This window comes from Mustelus asterias, chromosome 11 (genome assembly GCF_964213995.1).
Source record: "Mustelus asterias chromosome 11, sMusAst1.hap1.1, whole genome shotgun sequence".
Taxonomy (NCBI): domain Eukaryota; kingdom Metazoa; phylum Chordata; class Chondrichthyes; order Carcharhiniformes; family Triakidae; genus Mustelus; species Mustelus asterias.
Window position 1 is genome coordinate 11,490,546 of NC_135811.1, and position 10,360 is coordinate 11,500,905.

A 10,360-nucleotide genomic window follows, 5' to 3' on the forward strand; every position below is an offset into this window, starting at 1 on the left:
ATGCAAAGCATACCGTACATTGAGAAGGAGAGAGTGCAGAATATAGTGTTACAGTCATAGCTAGGGTGTAGAGAAAGATCAACTTAGTGCAAGGTAGATCCATTCAAAAGTCTGATGGCAGCAGGGAAGAAGTTGTTCTTGAGTCAGTTGGTACGTGACCTCAGACTTTTGTACCTTTTTCCCGATGGAAGAAGGTGGAAGAGAGAATGTCCAGGATGCGTGGGGTCTTTGATTATGCTGGCTGCTTTTCCGAGGCAGCGGGAAGTGTAGACAGTCAATGGATGGGAGGCTCGTTTGAGTGATGGATTGGGCTGCATTCACGACCCTTTTTAGTTTATTTTGGCCTTGAGCAGAGCAGGAACCATACCAAGCTGTGATACAACCAGAAAGAATGCTTCCTATGGTGCATCTGTAATGGGATTCTTGTCAGTATTGTGCAGTTAAAGATAAACGTGCATCTAAATGATTAAATGATATGAGAGCGAGGGAGTGCCAAGCCCAGCCTGCTTGTTTTTCTCTGTGAATTGGCTTTTGAAGATTGGGGTGCTCGTTGGAATGGTGAGAGGAAAATAAGAGTTCTTAATTTTTTTGTAATGTCTTTGTCATACACTGGGAAACGGACTTGTGTGGGTGGGACTGTTTAAAACTAGATGCAGTTAGACTGCAGAGGTCAAAACATCGATAAAGGAGGTGTGAAGGCAAGTGGTTGAAATAGTAATGAACAAAGGGCCATGGAAGCAGCTTGACTGCGTTAGGCAGTTAAGCAAAGTGATGTTAAAGTTGACTTGGATTTCAATGGAAACATGTACAATTGGGAGATCGTAACTGTATGAGACAAAATGGTAAGTTTACTTAATAAATATAATAGCCATAAAGTAATAAAAAAGATCGATCAATTCCGGGAAGAGGAGCTTCCAAAGGATTGTAGAAACAATAGAATAGATCATCAAAGGGGTAAAAACATATTTAAAGAAAGACCGTGAAATCCCGAACAAAAGTGCCATAACAATGGGATTCTTGGCACTTTGGAATACCAGGAGCATAAATACCAATTTAACATGCCGTAGCTTTTTAGTTTTGGAGCACCTTTGTTTGAGCAGAGCAGTAGATTCCAGCTTCATCAGCGTCTCCACTAAAGAGCCAATGTAATCTTGTCATTCTGAATACGCTTTCAGGAGCTTGCTGAGCTGCTGGATGAGGAGAAGCTGAGTGGTGTCCCCGTTCTCGTGTTTGCCAACAAGCAGGACTTGCTCACAGCTGCCCCGGCCTCTGAGATAGCGGAGGGATTGAATCTACACACGATTCGTGACCGTGTTTGGCAAATCCAGTCTTGCTCTGCGCTCACAGGGGAGGGTGTACAGGTATGCTACTGTCATCACTTTTTTGCATTCAGAAAGGTTGCAATTATTATGGTGTACATTGTATCCTGTTTTCCTTTAATTCTGGATTATGGTGATGGGTCAGTAATGGCTTTTTGGAGATAATTATTAGCTTAGAAGCAAAATATTGAATTGTATTCTTAAGTGAGCATCCTGATGCTTTTTAGATTATTAAATAGTCTTAATACTAAAAAAAAAACTAAAGAAATATGTTAGTACATTTCCCAGCACTCAGCAGTTGAGTGTAACTCAATTAAGATTGCAGTGACTTACAGTTCAGGTTCAATGTCGTCACATATCTATGCTAAGTCAATTACCAATTCTGTGCCATCATAGTTACTGAGGGGGAAAGCACTTGACATGTATTAACACAGTTATATAGTATCGGCAACAAAAAATAGTGCGAGTGGTTCAGATAATTGTTATAAATTGAGGTCTGCATCCTTGATTGGACATTTGACCCCTTGAGATTCTTATGTTTGATTCATTCCCCGGACTGCATTCCGTTGAAGAGATGGAAGGAAAATTCCTATTTTTATCTTTGTTTAATTCCTACATGTCCTCGCCTGCCCTTAGGTCTGTAATCTTTGCTCATTCCAATTATAGATAGTTTCATCCAAGCCTTAGTGAAGCACTTTGGCAAAAAGACATGTGAAATTGAATGCCAACTTCTTCCTTCAAGCGTCTTTCTTTCACTGGATTTGGGCATCGCTGGGCAAGCCAGCATTTAGACCATAAGACCATAAGACATAGGAGCGGAAGTAAGGCCATTCGGCCCATCGAGTCCACTCCACCATTCAATCATGGTTGATTTCAACTCCATTTACCCGCTCTCTCCCCATAGCCCTTAATTCCTCGATAAGATTTATTGCCCATGCCTATTTTCCCTTGAGAAGGTCGTTGTGAGTCACTTCCGTGTACCGCTCCAGTCACTCCCACAGTGCTGTCAGGTGGGGAGCTCCAACATTTTGACCCAACGGCAATTCAGGATTGGCAATACATTTCCAATTCAGGATGGTGTGTAGCTGTGGTGTTGCCGTTCATCTGCTACCTTTGTTCTTCTAGATGGTTAATGTCACATGTTTGGCAGGTGGTCTTGTAGCCTGGGTGAGTTGCTGTGTTGAATCTTGTCCATCAATGCTTACCAAACCTTTTCCTGAGCTGACCCCATTTTCCTGCCTTTTGGACTTTGTGTGACTCCAGAGTGAAGATTGGTGAGGTAGGGTGAGTTGGTGTTTCGCACTGAAGGCAGTGGTTGTGGCAGCAATGAGGCCTCTGAGAACAAGCAATTAAGTCACGCTCCCTGACCAAAAAAAAAGAAAAGCAGTTAAAGTGGTTTTGCAACTGTCGAAACGCAGCCTGAGCTCCACGGCTACCTTGTGACCCCAAAATTCCCTCCACTGTGATAGCTCATTGATCAATGTAGACAAAACCCTGTCTCTCTGTAGCCATTCCCACCTTTTCTCACAATCATTCATTTCATACTTGGACCCTTTTATTACATGCACAGAATTTTGAGACCATGAAGGAGGATGATTGATTTAGACATGTCTTGCATACCAAAAGCTCAATCTGCTTTAGGGACCTTGCTGTCAATAAAGGTAGATTTTTCCCCTTCTCTGTATTGTCCTGACAGGCTGCCTGGGCTGAACATGCTATTGCCCAAAGGCTGATACAAATCTCTCATTGGAAAGTAGGTTGCCTGCATCTTCCATTCGCACCTTTGAGATCTCCTGTTCGGCTCTGCTAAGCTAGTATTGCACTTGGGGTAGGGCACCAAGCATATCTGAATTGTTAGTCCATTATTCAAAATGGTGCGTAAGGCACACTGGATACCCAAGTGAATCTGCCATCACCATCTGCTGAGTAAGTTGTAGTTGGATTTAACACTCACCTATACTTGCTAAAAGGTGTCGAATCTACTGTGTCATTTGATATTTTCCAGGATGGAATGAACTGGGTCTGCAAAAATGTTCATGCAAAGAAGAAATGAAACCACTCCCAAAGCGCAAAGAAGGGAACCAGAAGAGACCATTCCTAGCTTGATGACACTAATTGATTGTTCCTGACCAAAATCTTCACTACCATTCACAGGTTTAGCTATGTATCAAGAAGAAAGCTGGGAGTACTGTTGCTCCAATACACTACCTGAATTTCCACAACCCTTTTATACATACTGTACTTGTTCTATAAATGTTGCTAAGAACAATCGGTCTGTGTGTGTTTTGCACTATCCTTCTGGATGTAGCGTACTGCAAACTGCATGGACTGATGTGCAATAATAACTCTTGTGGAACATGCCTTTTCTTTTGCTGGAAGGTTTTAAAAAAATAAATAAATTGTAATTCTCACGGTTGGGTACTTGTTTCTCTCATCCAGGTTAGTGTTTGTTTTTATAAAACTTATCTTTCTTTTCCCTCTTTATAGAGCTGAACCATTCTCCTCTATTTAAAATTATACTGATTTGTATGTCCCTATAAAGAGGGCATCTATCCATCTCCATGTACAGTTAAATATATATTTTCTTAATTAGAGTTGGTATGAATTGATGTCGACACTCCCAAAGAAAATGTTTTGCTTTCCCTTCCTACGCCCTCATGGATGTAAAAGGTCCTGGTGCATCATTGCTCCTTTTTAAGCTGTCACTAATTCAAACTATGGAGGCACAGGAGAGATGGGAGTGAGTGGATGTAATTCAGACTGACATTGCAGGTACCCAGAAAATAAACTGAACCTAGAAGAGTAGCAGTGATGTTTACTGAAAGGTCTATTGATGAACCGCAAACTAGCCTAACATCATAGACATGTGTTTGGATCAGATGGGATGCAACTGCTGCCTCAGTTGTCACTTTTTTCGCCTGCAAAGTTGGCTCATAAAATTCATTTAACATGGACTCTTATTTTAGTTCCTGGGTGGGAACGTGGCAAAGCCAGTCGCTGGTCTGTCCAGGATTGGTAGGAGGGAGGCCTGGCAGATTATTATGGCTGGGCCTCATCAACGTGTTTTATTTAGCCAACTTTGCGAAAAGGGGCTGGGTAGTCACAGGAAGCAGTTGCTTAGCTGTTAAAATCAGATGGTGGGAGCCACTTTCAGGCTAGGTACTCCCAAGAGGACAAATCCCAATCTTGAGAGACTCGAGGTTTCCACTAGGAAGGAGGTAGTTAAACTCGATCCTTGTGAATCCGTCTATGACTGTTCGGATTGTTGGTTGTTTTGTTAGTTATCTGTATTTTTGAAAGGTTCCATAAGTATTTATTTGCTATAATTTTGACCATAGTTTTGGTTAGATGAACCATTTTCAGTGTACGTACCCAGTGTCCTGTATATTTTCAACAGGTTAAACCTGGTTTCTTTTAAATGTGGTAGGTTTATTGACCTAATTAGCTTGCTAAATTGTAAAATATTCTTGGATATTGTATTGTAAATGACAGTGATTGGGGGAACCGGCTTTTTACACCAGAGTTTACACCAAACACAAGGGATCCTTTCAGCTGCGCGAGCCTTTGCACACAACAGACAGCCTGACTGCAAGCCATGATTTCGGTTTTTGGCGCGGGTGGTGCACTGACATGCACACTTTTGAAGGAAAAAGGCATAACTTGGTATAATTGCAGTTGGGTTGAATGAAATACAAGTTTAGTTTGCAGCAGTTACCTGATACACATCTTTGTCAGAGCTTTATACATTAAGTTTTTGGATTTTAATGATGATTCCTAGCTTGGCTTGCTTCCCACTCGATCCCAGTAGACAAGGATATCCTGTTTGTTGACTACGTGCTAAATTACACTACTGTATCTTCACAAATCTTTTTAATATTGTACTGAAGACTAACAAAATACTAAACTGGGCTGCACAGGATTAGCCAAAAGCTATCTAGAAAATGGTTCCTGCTCTGTCGGAGTATTCCTTATTGAAGCACTCACCAAACGTTTTGTGACACCGTCTTGCAGATTTGCTCCGACTTCAGTATATTTCTATGGCAGCATGGTTTCTGTGAAGAAACCCAGGTTGGCACTCAATCCCCCAAAATTCTCGGCCTGTTATAATTTTGTGTGCCAATTGAAGTCTGAGATCGTGCCAGAAAGTGTCCACGCTTTATTTTTGTCGGGTGGGGAAATGATTGATATTACGGAAGCCTCCATAGCCTACAGCAGGTGGAGTCCAGCTTGAGTTTTCAATCCGGTATTGGTGATGAAACATGCACGCACACGTGTGTGTGTGGTGTTTCTTTACAGTATTAAGGGGTTTTTTATGGTTTAAAAGATGAAAAGTTGTTCCCATTGATGTAATATGCTTAAATAATAGAGGTGAAATAAACTGCTTTGATTTCCTTAGTTATGATATAAAGTCGGCTTCACTTTATTTGATTTCTCTTTAGTCATGTTATTTGTCATGTGCTTTATATGTGCTGTTTTGCCCTAGTCTTTGCTGTTTTGAAGCTCAAGTGCACTCCCTTCCACCAGTTTCAGGGTCATTATTTACAAAGTTGTATCTTAACTATTTATTTCACCATAATGAAAATTCTATATACAACACACACAACATTTTCTTACAGCACAGTTGCTTTTCATAAATGCTTAAAGTTCGGCAAAAAAAATAATTCCAGGAAGAATCTTTTCTTTATCTCATTGAGGCTTTTAGAAATTTCAAAAATGAAACACTTGTGGTGTCGGTGGGTGCATGTTTGAACCAAGCTGTTTGGTGGTGGAGGGTTTCCCAAGGAAATTGGCCACTCCTGTCTGGTTAAGACTCATTAAGACATTACAACTAATAGATGTGATCCAAATACCATCCACATGCCTGGCATGTTCGGCTGGATTCTGATGCCAGTAGTATGCTGAAAAGCTCACCTTTTGAAGTCCTATATCTTGAGAATTGTTTCTGAATTGAATACAAAAATTATACAACTCTTCCCTGCTGTCAGCAGTAAACTTTCCTGCGGCCCATGATATCTGAGCTGTTTGAATTAAGATTAGCCTGCTCTTTTGGAAATCTGTAAACAAAAAACTTAAAGTGAACAACAGACCAGTCAGCAACAAGGGGAAAGTAGGTTGTTGCTTTAGGGTGGGATATATCATTAGAAAATACAGTTTTCTGCGAACTGTATTGTACATTTCTAGCATTTTTTGAGTAAAACTAATGCTGATAATATTTATCTGTCACAAACATCTCTCTTCTAAGTTGATAGGAAGATTCTATGAAGGACAGATTTGCCATTTTAGTCTATGCTTGTGTGGTCTTGGAGTCCCCTGAGTTAAGCTAATCGCCATCAAAGTGACAGTAGATCAGAACGTTTACCAATGTTGTATTTAAATAATAGATTTATTTAGCATCTGTCACATCTTGCAGCAATATCCATAAAACGCTTTCCGTATTACAGGGCTCACAAACTTGTTGAACGCAGTTGATGTCATCTAAACGGTTAAGCTTGTTAAAAAGGAACATTTGGTCAGATTCTGTGGTGAAACGATCCGTACCAGTGACCTGTTATGTTTGTTAAGGTTCTGGTGTGTGCAGTGATTATACTTAACTACGCTCATGGAAAATGAAGCCATCTCAATTTGGGAGGGAAAATAAGCTCTCAAACTCTTAGTAGTTGAAACTGACTTTGGTTCAATGGCTTCCTAGTTGCAGATAGCACAGACAGCCTTGTGGCAATAGCCAGTTTGTTAGTCTCAGAATTCAAACTGGCAAAATGCTTCTTTTCTGCCCTTTGAGATTTTTATGGAGTTAAATATTTGAATTCTTGTATCTAATCCCTGTGGCAGTAACGCACTCCATCGGGTTAGATGAAACTCCATAGTTGCAGACAATCTGATCAATCTTCAAAGTCCATGTTTTTGCTCAGTATCACTGGTGTAATCCTTTTCCACTTGAGGCTAATTGTCTACAGTTTGCATTTGGGAAATTTTGTCTGTTTCATTTCGTAAAGATGCTACAGGAATGGGTGGGGTCGAAGGGAGGTTTTGAGGATTAAACTTCAAAGAGGATGATATTTAATTTTGTGTATTGCCCGATGCATCCTCAATGGCATGCATTTTTATCAAGGCATTCTTTCCCATTTCCTACTTTTTAAAAAAAGTATATGCTTGGTAGTTAAGCTTGTCCTGGAGTACATGTGTTTTGTGTCAGTGAAGTGTAAATGATTGTGCACCTTTAACATGCAAGTCACCTTACATTCTTTATTTGGCTGTAGACATTCTGTCTGTGGTTTTAAGTTCATATTGTTATGATGTTATCAACTGTTTGCAGCTTTTATACTTTTAGTCAAGAAGCAAATAAAGATACTGGTATTTTGTCATAGTCCATACTGTACATGTAATTCAAATGCAGAATGTCTTGTTCATGGAATAAAGACTATTTAATAGAAAGTAAACGAAATTGAATTGACTCATTTTCTCCATCTCTTTCCAACAGTCAAACCTTGTATTGAGAAAGACTTGCTGAGGCACATAATGCAGTTCACCACCAAAATTGGAAATAATCTCAAAGAGGAACTTCCGATTTAATAATAAACTTTTCTTACTCCAGAAGAAGCTTCCCAGCAACAGGAGCTGGATTCAGGTCCTTTGGCGTGAGCTACAGTTGCAACTTGTATTTGGATAAAGCCAACAACATAAAATGTCCCAAGATGCTTCACAGGAGAGTTACAGATCAAAACATAACACTGAACCACATGAGATATTAGGGCAGATGACCAAAAGCTTGGTCAAAGGGCTAGGTTTTGAGGAGGGTCTTGAAGGAGCGAAGAGGTAAAAACTCAGTATCATGGTTTAGGGAGGGAATTCCTAGGGATTTATAGACAATGAAGGGGAATAGTCTTTGACATATTGGTAACTTGGCATCTTACAGCAGCTAGGAATTTTGTAATAGATCGGCAAAGCAGCCTGCATAACGAAGGACCCCGTACATGCCAGACATTCGCTCTTCCACCTTCTTCCGTCAGGAAAAAGATACAAAAGTCTGAGGTCACGTACCAACTGACTCAAGAACAGCTTCTTCCCTGCTGCCATCAGACTTTTAAATGGACCTACCTCGCACTAAGTTGATCTTTCTCTACACCCTAGCTATGACTGTAACACTACATTCTGCACTCGCTCCTTTCCTTCTCTGTGAACAGTATGCTTTGTATAGGGTGCAAGAAACAATACGTTTCACTGTGTACTAATACATGTGACAATAATAAATCAAATCAAACCAAAAATCAAAATCCATTTTGAAAATAACCTTGCTTTTGTGCCTGACCTCACACTTCCCCACATTAACTTCCATTTGCCAGATTTTCACCCAGTCATCCAACCTACCTATATCCCATTTCAGAATCACAGTACCTTCATCACAACGTGCCCTTCCACCTCTCTTCGTATCATCAGCAAATTTGGAAACCGTACATTCTGTTCCTTCCTCCAGGTCATTAATGTAAATAGTCAACAATTATGGGCCAAGAACTGATCCCTGCTGTACTCCACTAGTTACATCTTTCCACTCTGAAAAGGACCCATTTACTCCAACTCTCTGTTTTCTTTGTGATAATGTGGAGATGCCAGCGTTGGACTGGGGTAAACACAGTAGGAAATTTAACAACACCAGGTTAAAGTCCAACAGGTTTATTTGGTAGCAAAAGCCACACAAGCTTTCTATTATTCATGTAAATTGAGTCTGTGTCTTTATATGCTCTGTTTGTGAACAGAATTCCCACTCACCTGAAGAAGGGGCTTGGAGCTCCGAAAGCTTGTGTGGCTTTTGCTACCAAATAAACCTGTTGGACTTTAACCTGGTGTTGTTAAACTTCTTACTTCTTTGTGATAGCCAGTTTTTCAGTCCATGTAAACACACCTGCTCCAATTCCATGGGCTTTTGCTTCATGCACCAGCCTATTATGCGGTGTGTCAGTTGCAATGGCATCCCAATTGAGCCCAGTGATGGCTCCTCCCAATGTCCATATAAACACACTTTCTCTAATCTGAGCCATTGGCCTTAGGTTGAGTGTCCTGGCCATTTCAGCCCTTCCCCAGTCCAGAATCACTGGAATCAACATTAGCTCCAGAACTGAGATTAGCAAAGACATGGATTCCTGGCCAGTGTGGCTCAATACCAAGTCAACAATCAGCATTTTCAAATTGAAAACTAAGAAGTATTTTTTTAATTCTTTCACAGGATGTGGGCTTCACTGGCTAGGCCAGCATTTATTGTCCGTTCCTATTTGCTCTTGAGAAAATGGTGATGAGCTGCTATCTTGAACTGCTGCAGTCCATCTGGTGTAGGTACACCCACGGTGCTGTTAGGGAAGGAATAGTTTATAACAGTATTCTAGGTCCAAATACTGTTTAGCTCAAGTTTCTGTGGGTATCATATTGGATATAAATGCGTGTATTGGCTACATTCCCCCATTAAAAACAGATCGACTAGTTGTTAATTTCGATCCTATTGCTGGGATCTTGCTGTGTGAAAATTAGTTGCCTTTATTTATGTTTTTAGGATGTTGATAATATGCTATATAATAGAGAGAGGGACACTACAATTGACATCAGTGCTCCTAGGTTAAAGGAGGAGAAAATTGGTAAGAATTCCCACTCTTGATCACAATCCATTGAATCCCATATGAATGGATGTGTATAGGTCAAGGATAGGATTGGCCTAGGAGACAATCCCAGCTGTGGGTGATATGCCTGTTAAAATTTGCTTGCCAACGTGCAAACAAGTTAATAACAGGCACTTGTGCAAGGAACCCAAGGTGATATACTGGGGGAGGGGAGAAGGACAACAATTGCAACAAGCCCATTCTTTTAAAATCACAACTGCCTTAAGGCAAAAGCACCATGTGTTCAAATGCTTTTGCGCATGTATCTCATTACACAACCACTTTGGACCAGCATTACCATCCTGTTAAGTACTCAAGCAAAGGACCCTAGGAGTCTGGAATTTTACTGTCCCGCCCGCCACAGAATCGGAGCATTGGAGCAGACAATGGAATCCCATT

General features: G+C 40.6%; 1 protein-coding gene across 1 annotated transcript in view; it reads left to right on the forward strand.

The window, feature by feature from the left end:
• arl3b (ADP ribosylation factor like GTPase 3b) overlaps positions 1 to 8,573 on the forward strand; it is a 31,263-nt gene extending 22,690 nt beyond the window's left edge. The window contains exons 5-6 of the mRNA XM_078223168.1: positions 1,176 to 1,361; positions 3,325 to 8,573. Of these exons, the coding sequence (XP_078079294.1) occupies positions 1,176 to 1,361; positions 3,325 to 3,372 (234 nt within the window). The 3' untranslated portion in view covers positions 3,373 to 8,573. The remainder of the gene's footprint in view (positions 1 to 1,175; positions 1,362 to 3,324) is intronic.
• Positions 8,574 to 10,360: the final 1,787 nt, after the last annotated feature.